Here is a 22,149-nt window from a genome sequence, read left to right as displayed (position 1 = left end):
CCATGGCTGATTTTCTATTCTGCATCTTTAAACCCTTAGCTTCTCTACTAGTAATTTAGATTAACAAACTGAAACACAGTCTCAAAAATTCACTGAACAGATAAGACGCTGCTGTTGCAGAACACAGAGGTTATAAAACACTTGCATTCAAAATAACTGCTGCTGAGAATTTAGAGGAGCATAAATGAATGATCTAGGTAAACACAGCAAAGTCTACATGTGAAGTGACACATTTATTGTGCTGGCTCTGTACTTGAAGGGGTGGTTTCACAGAAGACGATACAGGACTTTTTTGGCCAATACATGTCATTTAAAAAAAAATCTGATAACTATATATCAGCCAATAGCATTTCATAACATAGACAAGTGAAATTTCAACAGATCCCAGAGACAGTTTTTTAAAGAATTGTTAGCAAGATTAATACTAAGCAGGACATTTTACAGTTGAAAAAGTGTCATTGCTTTGAGTGATAAATAAATGATCTCAAAACAATCCAAGACCACCTTCTGAAGAAACAAAATTAATCCCACAAATTGATAGGTATTGACCTGTGTACTAATCAATCACAATGTGGGCAGAATCTTGATGACAAGATTACATTAATACCAGGTTTGCAAACCCCTTTGCATAAAGTAAGGAGATACAAATCACATGTTATTCCAGGCGTAAATCAGGTATTACTGAGTTGCACACCCACCCAGGTGTTTGTAGTTACTTTAGCTGATTCAACATCTGTTTAGTTTGTTGCTTGGTGGAGCTCTGAATTACGTGACGTTACAAACTTTTATGAGCCAGTACAAATGAGAACAGGGTAAGTTGTCTCGCCCAAAAGGCAGGGACACACATAATAACTTGACATGACATGAACAATTTTGGCCACAATGGCTGATTGGACCAAGGTGGACTGAGTGGGTTGCAGTCTGGATCAGCTGGTGTTGAATGTCGTCAGATAAAATGATGAGTGACATCTAAAGTATCTAATCTTAAGTTTTCGTTATCAGATCTAGTCGCTGCTTTGGGTCTTATAAAGACATTTTTAAACATGTTCGATATTGGCATTTGACAGCAGCGACTGATGATGGTGGATGCATCATATAATCATGATGTACATACTTGATTCCTGCCCGGCGGTAACTTTGTTGCATGCAGTATGCCGCTCTCCCCTCACATTTCCTGTCTGAATCTAAACTATCACAGTTTTGTACATTGATGCTCCCTGTACTGTTGCATTGTCTGAAACTTGAGGGACCATTTAAAACAAGGGCATCTGCTCCTCTACTTTTGATACAGTATGGATCTGAACACCCTTAAACAATAAATTTAGAAAATGTTCACAGTTTGTGTTGTAGATATAATTTTAAATAGATCAATTTGCCATTTCTGTTTATCAAACTATACTCACCAAATCCTAATTACAAAAGGGGGAAAAATATATATATATATATATTTTTTTTGCAAACTTAAAAAAATCAAACCCTAAAATCTCAGATTTACAAATGTATTTAGACCATTCATTTGTTACTATGTTGAAGCTCATTTTGCAGTAATTACATCTTTGAGCTTTCTGGGTAAGTTTGTAGCAGGTTTTGATCAAAGATCTCTGTATAATACTGCATTCATCCTTCCTCCAACTCTGCCCAGTCTCCCAGTCCCTGCCACAAAAATACATCCCATAGTCTGATGCTACCACCACCATGCTTTACTGTAGCGACGGTGTTAGTCAGGGGATGAGGAGTGCCTGGTGTTTGCCATCGTGTGCAATGCTCTGAGTTCTTCTCAGATTGTTATATTTTTGTCTGATCAGACAAGAGAATCATTGTCTTATGCTCCAACGTCCTTTAAATGCAATTTGGCAAACTCTAAGCAGGCTACCATATTCATTCTTTTCAGAAGAGTGGCTTCTGTCTAACTACTCTACCATAAAGGCCTGACTAAAGGTGTGCTGCTGAGATGACTGTCCTTCTGGCAGGTTCTAGTATCTCAGCAGAGAACTTCTGAAGCCCTGTTTATTACTCAGTTACTAAGTTTGGCCAGATGGTCAACTCTAGGAAAAGTACTAATGGTTCCAACCTTCTCCTATTTCTGACATGCATTGTGTAATGTGGGACCATACATATACAGGTGTGTGCCTTGTTCAACAATGTCAGATCCATTCAGTTTGATAATTAAAGCAAACAAAATTAATCTGACCACAGTGTCTGATTTCTTTTAACTGCAAAAATGTTAATTCAAAATAACCCAAAACATCGTTAGTAGTAGTTCTTGCAGAAAGTGAAGAGGTCTGAATACTGTCTGAATCCTGTGTACCCTTAAGAGACAAAGTCACCACTTTAAAGGTACACTTATTTTTTTTAATTCTAAATTGAATATACTGGAGACAAAAAACAACTGCAAATGTGTCACCATCTGAATCTGTATGGGCCACATTGTACAAAGGATGCTGTTGTAGAAGTGATAATTACAATATGACTAAGCCAGTGATCATGTCCTGGGTGAAGACTTCACCCAAAGAAAATCTTGGTTGAAAAACATAGCCTTTGGGAAGATACATGAATCAGAGTGAGTCACAGTTTGTTCAATCTCTTCACAATGAGCCACACACATGTAGTCCCTGATGTACCAATTGTAAACAAAGGTGTTTGGAACTGTAATGAAAGCCTGACAAAAACAGAACGGCAATGAATCGCTGATCATTCATTAGCAGCACTTCCCATAAATTCATGAAGGAAATCGTTACTCTTGTCCTCAGTTTGAGGCATGTGAATGAGGTTGACGCTCCTGTCATTAGCTTCTGTGAAATAAGCACCACCCCTCAGTGAGAAGTTTGAAACAGCACTCAGCAGCATAGCAGATAATAAAGCATGGAAAAGGCTATCTGCTTTAATTTATATGCAGGCAGAGAGTGATCTGCCCCGGGTGTGTTTGGCCTGACTAAGCAGAGTGAGTGAGACACTGTCTGCAGAGAGTCTTCCCACGATCCACCGGAGAGAAACGCATCTCCTTTGGCTCGAAGCAGCGGCATTATACCAACGTATGGGGACTGTAATGTCAATGTAACACTGGCTTAACATGATCTTGACCAGAGCTCAGTCTCCATATGGCATCAGAGTTTCAAGTAAACAGCAAAATGGGGACAAAAGGATCTCGACAATCACAGCACTATCAAGAGAGTACATCAGGGGACCATGTAGCCTTAAACCAGCCATCAGGGAGAGCTAATTCCGCTACCCAACCAGCAGTTTCTTAATAACAATTACTGTTTTAAGTGTTCAGTATAAAGTGTCTTCAAAAAGGAATGTTCCCCTGTGGCTGTCATATTGATACTCCTAACAGACTTCATCGACAGATATGAGAGAGATGTAGTGACAGAAAGGAAGATGGAGATGAAACAAAGAGGGGATGAAGCAGACATGAGAGACAAAAAACCCCCAGAGAAACAGAGATTCCCTTGGCTTTCCAGGGTACATAAATTATCTGACTGCTGTTTTTGCTAAATGCAATGAGGATATTGCGGTTGCAGTGCTGCATTATTTTAGTAATTACTGTATTCAGAGGTACCCAATAATCACTGAAATAACAGCTCTTTTATGAGGAATTTTCAAAACAAAGCTATTCAAACCATAGGCATTTACAGCTGAGAAGCGTCAGTTTGAACTAATACTGATACAACATCTAAAAACAAACACATGGAACGCCCACACATTTGTAAGGCAGATAACAAAATGCAAAACAAGTATTAAGTATATACTTAATATGCTCAAAAAATGTACCATTTTCTGATCAAAACAGTCTGAGCTGTAGATCGTGTTGTATTGGCAAAGTGTGAATCAGCAGCGGCGGCAAAAGGTTTAGTAATCCGCAGATACAGAGGAAGCGACAGGAGACAGGAAAGGTACGAAGAGTGCTGCAGAATTGAGACACTTTGAGATAAGCACAGTTACAGAAAATGCAAACTAGATGAGTCACCACTCCTCCTCGCACGTATCAGAACAACACATTTCAGGTAAGGTCACTACAATTACAGATAACAATACAGTGCCCAAATTCAGCGCTGTGCTAACTGTGTGATTTTGTTTTACTATCTTTTGCAGGTTTGCAGTTCTGTCAATGTCCTCCCCCTAACCCCTCCAACTCACTTGTTGGGTGCTTTGGCCCTCATTTATAGAGCCATTGTTGAAACCACTGCAAATTATAAAGACAGGCATTGTGGCAATACAGACACTGTCTGATTCATGGTGCTTTCTAGATATTAGCAGGAGAGCAAGCTGAGAGAGCACATTTTCAACACCTACAGTGCATTTCTGGCTGGGCGCCGCAATAACACAATATCCACTTTCCACTGTCCTCCATTAAAATCCACAGGTGGCATGTAGGTTTCCAATCAAACCCATTAATAAATACGAGCCATTGTAGTTCTGAATTACATCAAACTATGAACTGAGTCCGAGGAACATTCAGATATCCATGACAACAGTCAATTTAGCACTTTTGAAGGGCATGACAATGAATACACACTTGGCCTTTCAGTGTCCATACAGCACCAGTCCAGCACCTTAACGAAACAAAACAAGCAAACACACACAGGGGTGCAAGATTTGTATTCCAAAAATGTGATTCTGGTGACAATCATGTCTCCAGTGAAACCATTATTTTATATCCACCAGTTGCACAGACATAATGAGTCTCTGGGGAGTGAATAGTAATATCAAGCATCTCCCCCAAAATACAAACGAAGACAGGATAGGCTAATGAACAAGAACGTGTTACAGTTGTCATATTGTGGATCAATCAACAAACAAGGAAACAAGGCACACTTAACAAAGCAATAGTCTGTGTTGTTGTATGACCAGCTGTATGAAATTTATACTTGTAGTCAATATAGAGGGGCTTGAAAGTTTGTAAACCCTTAAGGCTTTTTTATATTTTTGCATAAACATGACATAAAACATCCTCAGATTTTCACACAACTCCTAAAGTAGATAAAGATAGCCAGATGAAACTGAAATATTTTACTTGGGTGTTTATTTATTGAGGAAAATGATCTAAGACTACAAATATATGAGTGGCAAAAGTATGTGAACCTTTGCTTTCAGTTTCTGGTGTGACTTCTTTGTGCAACAAAACTTTTCCGCAAACTGTCAAACAATCCTGAACATTGGCCTGGGGGAACTTGAGCCCATTCCCCTGTTACAGAACAGCTTCAACTGTGGGAGGGTGGTGGGTCGCCTCACATGAACTGCTTGCTTCAGGTCCAACATTTCTTTTGGATTGAGGTCAGGACTTTGATTCTGCCATTTCTAAACATTAACTTTATTTTTCTTTCACCATTTTTCGTTAGAATGACTTGTGTGCTTAGATTTGATGTCAGTTTTCTTGACCCAGTTTTTCTTGAGATTCAGTTTATGGACAGATGTCCTCACATTTTCCTTTATGATTCATCAATGATGGCAAACCGCCCTGGCCCAGATGCAGCAAACATTTAGTTATTTGTACCATTACACACGTTGCTTTTAGCGATGTTTGTTGGTCGACGACTCTTGGAGAGGGAAACCACTCCTGTGGAGGGGGACAATTTCCTACATTTGTAAACAATCTGTCTGACTGTGGAGTCCAAACTCTTTAAAGATGGTTTCTTTACACTTTTCAACTTGATGAGCATCAACAACTCTTTTTCTGAGCCCCTCAGAAATCTCCTGTATTTGTGCCATGGTTCGCTTCAACCTGGAGTGTTGTGAAACTCAGACTTTGATAGATGTTCTTTAAATAAAACAGGGCACCCAATCTCACCTGATCACCATCCCATTGACTGAAAACACCCGAGTCTAATTGCATCTTCAAATTAACTGCTAATCCGTGAGGTTGACATACTTTTGCCACCCACAGATATGTGTTATTGGATCATTTTCCTCAATAAATAAACCACTAAGTCTAATATTTTTGGATCATTTGTTTAATTGCGCTCTATTTATCTACTTTCAGGACTAGTGTGAAAATCTAATGATGTTTTGGGTCATATTTATGCAGCACAGAATTCTACCAAGCAGCTAACTGGATCCTTCAAACGACACGGAAATGTAAACAGCAGTGGTTTTCTAACCAGGTATCCTCATACTCTGATAGTTTGATATATTTCATGAAGTCCAGTAGGAACTGAGACACTACCTCCAGCAAAACCCAAATAGCATTTAAATTCAAGCATGTGGTGAAAGAGGTTATGCAGAAAATCAGAAGCAAACAGAAACGTTGTTCACTAATCCTTAAATTCGATGGAGTGACATGAATGTATTTACAGCATATTTACACACAAAAGGACTAATTGTGGTTTCTTTGCCAGGACAAATACCTCAACAATAATTACAATTTCATTCATTTTTCTTGGTCAAAGTCATTCTTGTATAATATTCTTAAAAATCATTGTGCTCAAGCTATTGATTCTTTTGAGGGAATACCGTCTCTTTTAGCATGTTGTAATTTCACTCGTCCAATTTATTGATCAGCAGGAAAATTAGACATACTTTTGCTGTCAAATGTTGGTCATCTACTGGACGCTCCGAGCTGAGGCACTTTGGAACAAACACAGAGGGAAAAAAATATATAAAAAAAAGTCTACATTGCACCCCATGTTAACTGTAGGGAGAGGGCTGTTACATCTTAAAAGCTGGTTACACGAATCAGGTAATTGTGTTCAATGTAGAGTAATGCAATTTGTGATAACAGCAAGGGAGCATGCCTCACAGATGACTGCCATGGCAACAGACTGGCCCAAGGTAGCAAGGGGCTCAGTTGCATGTCAGTTCGCAGTGAAAAGAGAAAAACATTTATCATGAAGCATCGAGATCTGATCTATTTAGGCAGCTGATGTTCAAAGACTTAAGGTTTGATAAAGGTGAGTTATTATTTGTGTTTAGACATCAATCCAATGAAAAACAGGCTTCACATATTTCTTTTTCATCCATATGAATGGATTGGTACAAGATTGTAAAATACATTTTTGTCATTACAGAAGGAACATAGAAATCATATACTTACATTTTTTTTTTTATTGGAAGCAGGTAATAAAAATGTGGATAATCCGTCACAACAAGTGTTTTTGCTCTATTAACAATTTAAACTTCAGATATTCAATAGTTCCCTACACTGCAGCACTTGTGATGGTCTGGAAAATTAGTTGCTTAACTGGTGTGTAATAAGACCTTGGCTGGACTGAGTAAAAAAAAAGGGCAAAAATAATTATGATTAAATTTTTGAAAGGGCAGACACTACTGCCTTGTCAATGCAACAACCTTTGGCTATATCCTTTGAAATCCCGGCGTTACCAGGATAGGCAGACATTAAAAAAAAAAAAAAACTTGCATGGAAGGATTGTTGAAACACGAAATAATATATTTTAGGTGAAAGCTGGAATAATAATTCATAATAAAGGTACATGCCTTCATTTTTAGCCCGTTTTAGACTTGAAATTTATATTCTGTCTGTCAGTTACGGGACAGAATATAAATCTGGAAAGAATCATTTAATGACTTTGGCGAAAATGATCAAAATTCCCTTTATGACCTAAAAATATTTTTTGAAATGCTGAGGGAATAAAGCAGGTTCAGCTTATCATATGTCTTGAATTTTTGAAAAATTATGATAGGCACAATTTTCTTACATTTTATAGACTATAACATTAAGCACCGATTTGATTAATCAAGAAAATAATCTGAAAATCAGACGCAGATTGTCATCTCTAGTTTCAACTGCAGGTGTTAGAGAACGGCGTGCGACTTTTCTTCGATAAACGAGGCCATAACGAATTAAAAGAGGCCTGAAATACACTTAAAATCAGTCCTTGCAACAATTTACAAAATAATACTTCAAATGTCGGCTCAAATGGTTAAACACAGGGAGGGTTAAGGAATGCTGGAGTACTCTCTTACTCCCATAGCAGAGGTGTGACCTTCTGTCTGGCCATTGACCGCCAGCTATCACATCATCTAACAGCTTTGTATCTGTGCTGTTAGCACCATGTTCTGTGAGCACACACTATAACAGTGTATAGAAAAAAAAACTCGGTGCGAAGCCTATTTGATGCTGTCTTTATTTCTGACCATGGCACTTTAAGATTGGATTTTTCTGACTATGGGTTACTCAACATATTTGAAGAGCATATACAATGCTATACAATATGTGGCACATGAGCTGTAGGAGCAAGAATAAATCCCATAATGCTGCCACCCATGTAAAACCCTTGTGTGAAGTAAAGGGATATTCTGGATTTAGTTTTAACCACAAATTAGAGGATTTTGCTACATAATAGTATTGGCCATGGTTGTTACAGGACAAATGAGAAGGCTAAATCAAGACAGAGCACATTACGTACCAAAAGCAAACTAAGTGGATTTACGGAAAAGGAGAGCCAGTGTGAAGTTTAAAGTCACGCAGAAATCTCTCGAAGATTGATTTCATTAAGAAATGTAATTCAAGATTCCAAGCGATCTCTTATCAAAGCAAAAGTACAGCAGACAAACATTTGTTTCCATTCTCTAAATCTTTTTTGGGGGGGAAGGAAATAAATTCTGTAATTCATTTGTATTTATAATTCCTATGAGACTCATGTGAGTAGAAACATTTTGTTTTCCAAAAACAAACTGGAACAGTGCTGCTCTCTGTCATAAACTGAGCTTGTGCAATACAGACGGACATGTTGACAACCTTCACATACAGTAATCCTGTCTTGGAGAAGATAAACAAACCACCAGAACAGTTCATGAATGTAAATGAGTGAGGCGCTGCAGCCCTATTTATGATGGTGCGACACAGGTCACAATCAAGGTGATGACAGCCATAATGATTTTGAGTACATTTCTGTCTGTGTAATTAGTAGTTCGATGAGGTAAAATGTAAGGGACTAAAGGAGACGCCTGTTTTCAACCTCTAGGCAAACTTTAGGCGTGAATTAATGAAGATTCTGAACATGTAGGAGGCAGAATCAATTTACTCAGAGACATATTTATTTGTTCTTTCTCATTTTGTTGCTGTACGTTAATGGAAAAAAGCCCTCATGCAAACACAGGATGCAAAATACTCATGTTGTCCATACAACATCAACAGTATTTAAAAGTTCTTATTTTCCAAAGCAACATTATCTTCTGTTTATCTCTTGTTCTATACTGGCAAGTCATAAAAGTAAATTTAATGAGATTAACCTTTGCTTGTAGTACAAATGGCGGTACTTTCCATAGTAGTAATAAATAGTTCTAGAAATAACTTCATTTCTTTATCTGAGGTCACACGGACCAGTCTCAAGCAAATTGAGTGAGTCATGTACTCTTTTCCATTTGCAAATACAATGGAGCAACAAATAGCTTCAAATTTCAAAATGCTCTTCTGACTGTGTGTTCGTCCTTATAGAGAGCTTCGATGTGAGAAATTTGACTTTTTAATTTTTAGAGCACTAAAATTTTAATTCTGTGTTGGGAACTCTCGTACATGCATGCTACTGAGCGATGGTCAGTTCTATTGTAAGAAGTAGGGCTTGGGATATGGTGAAATCATGACAACATACAAGAAAAACATATCCAAGGTATGCTGTAAATCAAAATTAGATATAAAAATTAATGCTTATGATTTTTCCGTTACATTTTAGGCACTTTTTTCAGAAAGAAAGCAACTGAGCGACAGACGCGTCAAGCTTAAGTGTGGGAGAGTGTTTTTATATGAAGCTAAAGTGAACACATTTTGCAATCACACCAGCTCTAAAATTTGCTTGCTGCTCTGTCTGAACACACAATTAGGCGCAAAAAAGTTATTTTCAAAGCCGTTGTATCTTTGACATGATCGATTTAAAGCAGTTCAATGGGATTTTCCAAGGGTGGGAATTGTAAAACTTGATCAATTGTCAAATCTGTTTTATCTATATAGCTTGAATTTAAAATCACAATTTTACCTCACAGGACCACAATCTATCGAGCATGTGACACCCTCTGTCAAGTTCAAATGGAAAGTAAGGGATAGGTTTGTTAGTACTTCAGGTTTATTTGTTTTGTGGTTAATATTTCATTGTATGTTTACTCTGTTGTTTCCTGTGTTTTGATGGAGTTAAATGGGGCCTTTCAAACACCTGGCAAACAAAAAGACTGTCTTACAATAAAGAAAGAAAGCTTTGTCAGCCAGTTGTAGCCAAATACAAATCAATGAAAAATATGTAGTTATGGATTGGCCGAAATACAAATTGGCTCCGGACATTCCCACCAATGCCTGTTATATTTCTATGATATATTGGTTCTCTCCGTTGCCGTGCAGTTTGACTTTTTTTTAAATGATTTGAACACTGTAGTATACATCTTCATATGTCAATAGTGCAAGTGCTTCTACTGCTAATTACTGCTGCTGTGATAGTTGGAGCAACATTAAGACAAAAGTCTCCCACAAGTAGTTAACACCCTACATTACTTAATTGTGATGTCACAGGCTGCAGCTTTGCTCCATAAGGGGGACAACACATCTATATATATATTTTTATTTTTGCTTGCCATAAATGTAATAACTGTCTAACACAACTGCTTGCCACATGAGGAAACTCCATCTCCCAGTGAACCATTTATCCCTTTAACCTGCTAGTATTTTAAATCCCTTAAACTTCTGTCATAACAAGGGAGGGTGAGGGTTGGGAGGGATATTTGACTTTGTCATTTAGTAAAAACAGAAACTGTCAGAGGTTGTTTAAAAAAAAAAAAAAGCATCACATTTCAGTTTAGCTGCAGTAGGCATTTGAGGTTTTTTTTTTTCTAGAGATGCCAAAGTTCCCTTGTTTTTACCATCTTGCTCTGTTCCTGAGTTTATACCGAGTATGCCTGCTACACTCTGCTGAGTTCAAATAACTCACTGCCTCTTGAAAAAAACATCCACAAAACATTACTCAGTGAAGCGTCTTCTTTTCTTTTTTCCTGACACTGTTGTTTGCCCTCACTATGTTCACATATCAACTGCTGCAGATAGCGGCAAAGCATGGACATGTGATTTCCCCCCCCCGCCCCCCCCTAATACCAATCGTCTTAATGATGCAGATTTAAAGACGACTTGTTCCGGCCAGCTGAAGTCTGAGGATTGCTTTGTTTCACAAAGTCAGCCCACATAACTATTTAAACAAAACGACTACAGCAGGTTCTCACAGCGGCTGCTGAAGCAGTTTGATATTCTACCGCTGCAAATTCTACTTCATGGGAAGCAGCTTTGTGAAGTGTTGTTACTAGATAACTGTATGTGTACATAAGGTTTCATATGGCACTGTCAGCTGCCATGTTTCTGACTGCAGACATGCCTCTGTGTGTCTGTCTACGTGTATGTACACATGGTAAGAAGACATGTAAACAAAACTGAGTATGCGCATCGGTTAGACCTGACTGATGCTGGATTCTAGCAGTCAATACCAAGTGATATCCTTATAATGGATTAAAGGTTATGTGTAATATTAAAGTGGCAGGAAGGAATTCACAGAGAATTAGCACGAAAATCTGTTGTTTCCTCATTTTAATTATTATCGACACTGTTTCCAGATACAGAGACAGCTCTTTTTAGCAAAGAAATACTGATAAACAGACTGTAAACTACCTGACTAGTATTTAACAAGACTGACAGTGGGCTTGTAGCCGCTTAAAAGCTTAAACGTTTTTCTCAAATTATAGGAAGACCATCCGACTTCCATGCATCAGGTGGTCAGAAACAACTCTCTAAATAAATAATAATCTTTGTTTGTGCCTTCTGAATGTTAAAATAGGCAACTGTTTGCTAACACATTGGCAACAACAAATGTATTAGATAATATGTCCGTGCTGTGTTTTCATTTTGATCCCATTTCTCATTAATAAAAAACTGTAATTTTCAATGAGCTCTAAATTTGGTTATCAAACAGTTGGGACAAAAATGCCTGTTACAGGGTTTCTTACAGCTAATCATTAGATATTACTGGCATAATCTGCATCACCATCTGCTGAACTGTGATATTTTACTCTGCCAGCTCAGCTGTTGCAGAGTGTTGTGAAATAAAAAACATGCTCGACAAACAATGAAATTATGACTGCTTTTTAAATTACTTCAAGAGTGTTGTACTTCACTTGCACGTCATCAGCCAACATACACCCCAAAACTGACAAACACCATCTGAATATACCAACAAATAATAGGGCCTAAGAAATGCATTGCCTGGCTCTGGCATCAGTCTGTTTAGAGAGGAAATGAGCCTCCTGCTTAAAAACTTAATTCTTCAATGTGTACATCCACAAGTCACATTGTGTCAGTCTCAACTGTAGCCATGTTTTATCCCCTTAGCACCTGCTATCATCTGGATGATAAGATGAAAGACAACTCACATCTTAAAGACCAAGCATCAGCAAAATGTGATGATGAATACTGATTTTACACACTGTAAGAAATGGGCAGAAATGTAGGACAGAGGGACTTGTCATGACCTGCCAAGACATAAGAATGGAGCACTACATCCACACCACCAGATTATGATAATCAACCTCTTGTTCACTTGCTCCAGTCTATCATCGACTGAGGTTCCATTTACATAGTGTTAGTCATAGGTCTTTCAGAGTCACAGCAAGTCAATAAATACATATTGATAAAGGTCACTTTCTTGAACACTGCCATTTAAGCTTTAATATATCCTAAAAATATAAATGTGCTGTACAAATAAATATAATCCTCAGTGTGTTAAATTCAACTTTGTAAGTGGATTCCTGTTGATATGGTGGCAAAATCTCAAAATGAAAATACGGTTAATTCTACTCGTGTTCAATTCAGGCCAGAAGGTAGATATTTACACTTTAACAACAAATTTGTGTTAATATCCTTCACCCTTTTAGTACTTAACATCCCATTGGAATGAATTTAAACATAAGAATCAATGTAACAGAATTTACAAGATTATTTTAAAACTGATTCAGCTCATCCAGATGTAAGAGCTGGGTTATAGTTTAGTTCTGATAATGTGCAGTCTGAAAAGTTAATAGGTGTGTGTATATGTGAAAAGACTAGACAAGAGAAATAAAAAATTAGGATAACTGCACATTTTCAGATGATCTCGCCATGAAAACGTTGATAGTGCTGCATCAGATTGTGCACGTGACATATTTGTATGGCAAATAACAAGTAGAAAGCCAGAATGAGGAGTACAATGGCTGGGTCTGCTGGTCCCTTTTACACTGGCCAGCATCAAGTGGGTGTGAATGTCGGACCATTGATTTCGGAAACTGACCAATGATGCCTGACACAAACACCTCCTATCCAGCATTGTCCAGAAAGGCGTGATGGTTTGTGACTCTATCCAACCATCCAACATGCAGTTCGGACAGCTTAAAGGTATTTTCACACCTGAAAGTCCAGACCAAGGTCTGAACCCAGGTCCATGTTTTAGTTACCTTATTTACATTCGAGCTGATTAGTTTCAGTTTCACAATGTAATTCAGCGAGCACACTGAAGAACTCGCATGACACAAAAAAAAGTGTTTTCACACTGCAAACGACTCAGACCAACTCTTTTGGTTAGACCAAATTTTGGTCCTTTGGTCCAGACCATGGTCTGAGGCACCTTTCACACCTGGTATTTGGGTAATGACCAAACTGAAAAGTTTGAAGACCTAGGCCAAACAAGGGAGGTGTGAAAGCACCCTGAAAACCAACATCGTGAGAGCTAACTTCCTTGGAAACATAATGTTTTGACAACTTTGATTGTTTATTTTAAACTTCAACCACTGATGCAAAAAGGTTCCATAAATCGGGCCATGCATGGGCAACAAGGAACATCCAAATTTTCATGAAATTGGTAACACATGCGCCATAAAATCATTACGAGGGATTAAAGTGGTTAATGGCATTCAAAATACAAATTGCCTTTCTCCCCTTGCCCACCCATCTATTACAATGCAAAACATTTTTAATGCTTTGCTTCCCAACTGCATCATAACCCAGACTTAATGGAATTCTTCCTTCATTTATTCAAGGTCAAAGCTCATCACTCCCACAGTCCTTTGCATTGTAAATCTTCCTCTCAACATGTCTGTGGGGGAATTTGAATAATTGAAAATTTCCTGTTGTAGTCGTCTAAATATCAGTTTACTGCCGGTGAATAGTGATTCTGTGTTTGGATAAGATAACAACATGAACACATATTAGTAGATAAAGTCAACTAAATACAACCTGCTACATTATGAACATGTGTTGATTTTGTGTTTTCTGCTCAAAATTTCTAATAAACAGTATACTGGCTGTGTTTTCTCCTCTGATGCTAGTTATGAACTCAGTTACTCTATTACTGAGCAAGCAGCCGTGCTTCCAGTTAGTTGTATGAGATCATTATCAGATACAGCACCAAACACTCTGCTAGATGGGTATAGCATACTGGCACTCATCCAAGTTCTGACAAAAAAAAAATGTGCACGCCGAGAACATAATGCAGCATGGTGTGGCACTGCTTTAACCTATCCAACCAAACATGCCTCAATGATTAATGAGTATAGACAAGAATCCTCAAATCTGATGCCATTCATTCTTGGCCAGGTGAAAGTTCACAGAACACCACATTTTCTCAACAACAAGTCAACGTGCAGCATGACCAAATTCATGCAACTTTTCTACTAGCTCATTTGACGCTGTAAGCATTTTCCATCAAGTAATACAACATCAATTAGCTTCCCATGAATGACTTGTTTCTCAAGACACTCTTGAGTGCTGCTTGGAAACAAACATGCAAATGAAAGCATTCCCAATTTGCAATATATTTCCGAAACAAATTGAAAAGAAATATTAAATTAGTGTTTTATCTCCTCCTACAGCAGAGAGGAGCTTTGATCAACTCTGAAGATAGTAGAGTCAGTCACTTAAAAACTGGCCTTCTGGGGGGGATTTCTTTCAGGGTTGATTAAAGATATAACGTAGATAAGCAATTGTATTTTTGAGAGTGGATATACTCAATCGCGAGATAAGTAAGTTAGCTGTTACTCCATCGAACCTACACTTCACGACAAGAGGTGGGCTATAGGACACAGACATGAGTTAGAGTAACAAAAAATAATTTGAGGTGAAACAGAAACAAGTAATATTGCAGGACTGCCTATACATAGGCTTCATCTTTATTTCTATTCATTTACTGGCTAATTTGCGATATTCTTGTTTAAATAAAACAATGGGCAATCCAGAGTAAGCTAAGAAAAGCTTTGCTTGCTGCTCTTTGGGTCTGTATTGCACTCAAGTAAAACGGCTAATAGTGATTAAACAGCTTGATAATGTTTTGAGAATAATCGTAATATGTACAAATTTTAGGTAAACCACAGGGAAATGATAACCAAAATAGTCTAAAGCCAAACTCTCTGTCATGCTTTAAAAATAGATTTTATGGTGTACATAATAATGCAGCAGCAGAATATCACCTAGATCCTGATCGCCGCTTTAAATAATTTATTCTGATCTTTTTAATCAGCACATGAAACAATGGAGAGGGCCAAGTTCATGTTACTATGTCTATTTTCAGTTCTCCCTCATCGGGAATTGATTTTGTCTCATCAACCACATGCAATGTCTTTAAATGAATGAGGATTTACTGGTAACACAACCAAAAGAAAACACTGAACAGTTTGAGTAAACTTCATTCATACTACACAGTGAATCAAGAGATATGCGTGGTTGCCAAATGGAGTGTAGAATGAATCAAAGCAGAGTATGAAAGCCCGGTGAACTCGGCACCATAGCACCTTTTCTGAACGATTTCGAATCTACACCCTTTAGAAGAATTTTTCTTTTTTGAAATTACATTGTTTCCAGTGACAATTCAGAAATCACTTATTTGAAACAGACAACTTACAGCCGCACTGATGAATATATGAATGATTAAAATAAACAATGGACAAAGATAATGAAATCAGACACAGTTTCCCCAACTTTACGACATAATAATAATCAGCTATAAACCTCAATTTGAAAAATGTTATGAAAGCATCTGTCAGTTTTGCCAAAACAAAGATGAAACCTTCAATCTGACCCCCTGGAAGAAAAGTCTCTCCTCAAAATACACACATCCGCAAACAAAATGTTTTCTGCCCTCTTGGAAGCCATGCTGAGCAAGTAATGGCAGCATTTCATCTTAGGACCTTCCCCTCATCACAACTTTTACTTGCATTACTTGCTCTTGGCATAAGCATCCACTACAGAACACAATGCAACACTGAGAACAACAGCTTTACTTGGCATTCAGACCACTTAACAACCACAACATTAACACTGGTGTATCTTAGAGTAGCAAATGTATTGAAGCCAGGAATCGACTTCAAATAAACTGCACAAGTCACGCTGGAAGTGAATCTGAACATAACAGAAAGCGACAGACTGTCAGATCTGTCAGGAAATAGAACAGCAGACACACTGTGCAGAATTACAGCATGTTAAGATATGAGCACGCACGCCTGGCTACTTACTGTTGTGAAGTTCACCGGGTAGCAATCCTCTCCTCGAAAGGTGCACTGCAGCAGCATGTCATTGATGTCATGACCTGTTCGGTTATAGAAATCAGTCATGTTGAACAGTTTGGGCTTGAAGTTCTGGAAGTTTGCCTTATCCTTTAGGGCAGCCAGAACCTCGGGCTCAGCCAAGTGTGGGTTGGCTATTTGGTAGTTATTATTGAGGAGGGCCAAGAGCTCCCCCACATGATAGAGGTCATTTCTGGTGATTTTGGAGAAGCGAAACTCATTGAGGTTACAGAAGGTAATTGCTGGGAAGGTGAGGTTTGTTGCCGCCACCTCGTCTAGCTTGGTGACGTGGGGATACTCCAGATAATATGACACTCGGTCCATGCAGACCAGCATCAGTAAGCCTAGTGAACCCAGAAATGACAGAGTCCAAAGAAATCGACGGAATGTCATGTGCCCATAAGCGAATATGTGACTCATGCCATGTAGGGTGGATATGTTAGCAAAAGCCTGCAGGTTGGACGGCCTGACGCTCTCAATGCTTTCCTCTGAGCTTCCTTTCATGGCTGTAGAGTGATGCTCAGTCCTGTCTCCCCAAGAACTTCAGGTTCGAGACTTTGCTTAGCAACAGGAACAGCAGAATCCAGCCGGCAGTGTTAGTTTGGCACACTGCTGCTTTAGTCCCTCAAGAAGTGGCAATGGTCTCAATAAATAGCTACCTTAAAATGGTTGTCAGTCTCTGTAACAATTTTCTTTTCATCACAGTTCGCATTCCATTGGTTGTCAGCTGTTCCTGTAGTCCCAGGTTCCCCCCTTTTTCCTTTCAGGCTGCTGTTTGATTATATCCAAAGCTGCCTCTCACACTCCCTGCCCATTTGTCCTTTGTAGCGGCACCAAACACAATGACAGAAACACCCACTTCTACCAAAACGCAATGCCTCCTGATTCCTGAGTGGTGTGAAAAGGAACAAGAATACGAGGGACAAGAAAAGAGAGAACAGAGAAAATAGCAGACGTAAGGATAGAGGCGAGAGATGAGGAGGGGGGGGGGACTGCAATGAAAAGGGCTAGCGTTGGAGAGAGGTGCTAAACCTCAGCAGTCAATGGGACCCTTCCTCCTCCAATCGTAGAGAATACCTCTACATCGCTGTGATAATGGGATGCGATGGTTTTGTGAATGAAGGTAATAAAGAGAGAAATGGCTCACTGGTCCCTCGCAGCCACCTTCCTTTTTCTCTCGTGTCTCTTTCGCGCGTCTCTTTTCTTCCAGAAACGAAAATGAGGGGGTCAGAGACCTCCGACCAGCCCACCACTGTGCTTGACAACCGGCGTTCACAGATTCCACGGGTTCCACTTCCTTATTTGCACAGATCCTCATTTAATAGGGAAGACCACCTCTTGATGCTTTGTGGTCACCCCCCACCAGCGTAACCACTAAAGCGGCTTTAAGACCCCAAGCTTTAGTCCGGTTAACATACAGATTTATATTCTGCCGTGTGGAGCCTCTCACGCTCTTGCTCGCTTCCTCTCTCTCTCTCTCCCACCACTCCCCCATTTCTTGCTCTCTCTCTCTTTCGATCTCTCTCTCTCCCTCTTTAGTAGTCAGGATCCATCCCGCTGCTGAATGGCTGCTTTGCTTGTGTGTCTGTGCTCACAGGGGAAGTCTCTCAATCTGGACACCACCTTCGCTTTGTTATTGTTCTCTAATCTGCTCCTACAGCTCCTCCATCGTCAACATGCTGGCTCACAAAGAACGCCACAGGTTGCATGTTTATTACATTGGTATGTATAATAAGAGGTAAATGGTGTTCCAGAAATGTCCCCATTTACCCTTTTCACAACAACGCACACAAGGAATACACAAAAATGTGTTTTCGGTTTAACCCATTTCTTCATTATTAAATGTGACTAATTAATCTGAATTTAGATCTTTGAATTTTGTCATTTATTTTTGACAGCATGCAAAAAATATGTCCATATTTTTGTGGTTCCAAGCAGCGGTGTAATCCCAAAAGCATTTCACATTTTGGCTAAAGCAGTCTGAGGATATGGTTCAGTGTGTGACCACATCAGAGTTTCAGGCTTGACCAGTAATGGAGTTGGGGATTTTATTGGGGTTAAAAGTTCACCGCACCATCCTGAGAAACCTTTTAATTTCTCAGAGGACCAAACACGATTATAACTCATTGGCTACGAGGAGATGACTTATTATCATAACAATAGGTGAACTGCCAAGGATTTGACCACAGCACTTAAGGACTGAATCAATATTCTGCCCTAGTAACCAAGCACAGAGGCCTTAGCAACCACTACCCACGATACTACAGAGGTGCACAATTCATATATAACTACAAGAAACATTTAATATGCACACCGAGAAAGGCAATGTCAACCACACAATGTTACAGGTGAGATGCTTTTTAAAAAAATTCTCAGAGAAGGACATGTAACACGATGCCTGAAGTAAAAGACTGTTGTGGTTTTGATGGCACCTAATCCAGTATTTTTGACCTGGCAGGGATCGCCAAGACTCAAAACATTTCCATCAGTGGAGTGTCTGAGGTATTACATTCTCAAAACTACAAGGTTACGCCTTTTTGACTTTCACCCAAAAGCTGTCCACACGAAAATCAAAACAGGATCAAGCCGCTTTAATAACCCGTAACATCTTGACACCTAAAATGTATTCAATTCTTTCCCCTGTCAAAATGTCACTGACTAAGATGTTTGAAAATACAGGTGGTCCGGCTTGATTCAAGGCTTGCTATTTCCTCCATATGTTAAAAGGTATAAAATTCAGCGGCGCTCCTTTGTATTAACAGTCATGACTGATGATGGTTAATGTGCTAAAAAAAAACACGGTGATGGATGATACTGAGCACATTTAACATATTAGACCTTCACTGAGTTTTAATATGTCTTCATTCACAAACAGTGCCAGGGGAGTCAGTGTTGTTGATAAAATCACTGCCACACTAAAAATCCTTCATCAAGTAGTGACATGATGTCCTGAAACAGAAAGTGCTCCTGGTACTTTATACATACTAGTGCACAGTGACAAGAAACCATTACACACATACAGTTTATATGCAGAGTATATTATAAGAATGCAGGGAGCACGCGACTGTAGTGTTCCCTGCACACATCTTTTTAAAGTGACAAATCACCATACAACATGGTCCCAAAACCACAATTACAAAAGAACCTAGTGCAAGAAAATGTAATAATCAACAACAATATTAAAATATTGATGTTAGGCCTAGAGCAGTATAACTAAGAGATATCCCAAGGTCACCAGGGTCAGCCCTAACGATAAGCTTTATCAAACTTACGTTTTAAGACTAATCTTAAAAGTAGAGAGGGCGTCTGCCTCCCGAACCCAAAGATGGGTTTCCCAAGAAAGGGGCCAGAAAGCTGAAGGCTGCGCCTCCAATTCTACTTCTACAAACTCTGGGAACCCACAAGTAAGCAAGCACTCAGAGTCAAGTTTTCTGATAGGGAATCACGGTACTCTGAGGTCTTTAAGATGTGATGGAGGTTGGTCATTAGGGGCTTTATATGTAAAGAGAAGAACAAGCATAACCAATTTCTGTGTTTGCTGAAAAGAAATGATCTAGAAAAACACACGTTACTCAACCCACAGCCATGCTCATCTCTAAGAACTTGACTTGTTTGTTCTGAGTTGACAATAACTTGACCTAATGGGCCCCTGATATAAGGTGTCCTGTCAGTACTAACTTCTGAGGGGATGAAAAAATAGTTTCACGTAAGAATTGTGATTGCCATCCACTACGAATGTGAATCAATTACCAAATGTCAAAAAATGATTTTTGTGATAATAGTTGATACATTTGTGTTGACAGAAGAAAAAAGGTGAAACTCCACTTTGAGGGGAAGGTGCAACATCAGGATGATCTGCAGCATGCACATGCCAGACTTATCTTGTAATATCTTCAAAAAAGGAACGTGTTAGGGGGCATTTAATGACATAACAATTAACCTAGAAGGGATGATCTTTTTAGAATACTTTGTAAATCAATAAACGACAGACAAGTGGAGGAGAGCGCTGAACTCCAGCACCCACAAATGAAACCGGCTGAACAACACACACTGCAGCACTTCACACAACGTTAACCAACTGCAGCGGAGCAAAGAAAATATCTCAGTCTGTGCTGTATCGTCTGCTTCGTTTTGAAGGCCCTGCATCTGCACAGCGTTTGGGATAATGATTGCTTTCCCCCGTACGTACGCTGCAGCAGAGAGACTTAGCTCATCTGCTGGAGATGTACCGTTAACAACCGCACAGTGGGGGACTCTTCCTTCACTCCAGAACAGACACATCAACTTCTGTTTTTTTACAAATCCACAAGCGATATTTGTCAGTAAATTCTTCTCATTGTATAAAATACAAACAGGAGGAACACTGTAAGATGCTTCCAGATTAATGAAGTTAACTTGTATTAGAAACTCAAAAAAACAAAACAAAAAAAACCTAAAAAACTAAACACTTTCACGCACCTTGCATCTTTATAAATTTAGGTTTTAGTGATTTTTTTTTTGTGTCACGGATGCATAAATCTGTATTTTATTTCCATGTGCAGTAATATAATGCATATACTCCTTCTTCATGCTTCATGCTGTATTTTTTTCTGTTCTCTTTACATTTTGGTGACGGTCTCCCGCATAAACATTAGCCAAGTTAAATTCCAAATTCATACAAGCAGGTACGCCTGTTGTTGCAGATTATAGGGATGAAAGTGGTGGACTTTTCAACAGTAATTGGCTTTCAAGTGGATGGTAGAATGCACAGCATAATGCAGTGCATATTAATAGGGAAGGGTAATATTTGAGGCGCTGCTAAGCTCTGCACTCTCTTTAAAGGGCCCTTTGAATTTGACTTTTAACTATCAGCTAATGTTTTGACAGATTTGTAGGCCCCAAACACCCCTAGGCTGTGGACTATGTGTAAAAACTGACACAACTTAATGACTGTATCATAATAACTAGTCCAACTATGTTTGTCAGCATTAAATTAACATTCAGGACAAACTGTTTTTCCCATGATAAATAATGGTTCAAAGGGGCAATCTGTAAAAAATTTAATTGAAAAAAAATTGACAAACATGCTAACCAGCGAGCGCCAGCCTGTCTTGTGTGGTAATGCCACATTCCCCGTCCCAAGATGGAACAACATTGCTGTTGCTTTCCACCGCTAGAGACAGCTCTTGGCGAGTAAAAGTCCGATGCTGAACTCGCAACGTTTCTTTTAAATTGGTGAGCGAACAGCTGTGCACACTATCAGTGGGTGTCTGTGTGATGTTTGATTGACAGGGCTGTGATGCAGTCAGGTCACGGCTATCGGTGGGCGGGACATAGTATCGCTCCCCCTTAGCTCGCCCAAGTATGGTCACTACCAGCTCCAAAACAATCAGTACTAGCAAGATGGCGCCGAACATAATGGCTGATGGATGACGTCACCGCTGGTTGCCGCTTGGTCCCAGCTGATGAGTTCAGGGCTGAATTTCTTTACACAGCACACCTTTTATAACACTAGCAGTGTAAATATGTTTAGTTTGCCGTTTGTTGATACACAGTTGAGAGCAGTTAGGAAAGCTGCATATGACGGGCTCGATTAGTTCGTCATCTATCTATTTACCAAACTGAAGCAATTTTATGCAGCAAACACACCAGGCAACCTGACCT

General features: G+C 39.1%; 1 protein-coding gene across 3 annotated transcripts in view; it reads right to left on the bottom strand.

The window, feature by feature from the left end:
* The window catches only part of asic1c (acid-sensing (proton-gated) ion channel 1c), an 88,155-nt gene extending 70,131 nt beyond the window's left edge, over positions 1-18,024 (bottom strand). For 2 of the 3 annotated variants that reach the window (XM_069692160.1, XM_069692159.1), the window contains exon 1: positions 16,456-17,746. In XM_069692160.1, the coding sequence (XP_069548261.1) occupies positions 16,456-17,010 (555 nt within the window). In that variant the 5' untranslated portion in view covers positions 17,011-17,746. Of the gene's footprint in view, positions 1-16,455 lie in introns of all 3 variants that reach the window. The other variant, XM_069692161.1, reaches the window with a different exon arrangement.
* Positions 18,025-22,149: the final 4,125 nt, after the last annotated feature.

This window comes from Brachyistius frenatus, unplaced genomic scaffold, assembly GCF_029030835.1.
Source record: "Brachyistius frenatus isolate BFR_SWC_R1_liver_20210118 unplaced genomic scaffold, ASM2903083v1 Contig_12, whole genome shotgun sequence".
In the NCBI taxonomy this organism is placed as follows: domain Eukaryota; kingdom Metazoa; phylum Chordata; class Actinopteri; family Embiotocidae; genus Brachyistius; species Brachyistius frenatus.
The sequence above is the reverse complement of the archived record's forward strand: the minus strand, read 5'-3'. Positions and strand labels throughout refer to the sequence as shown.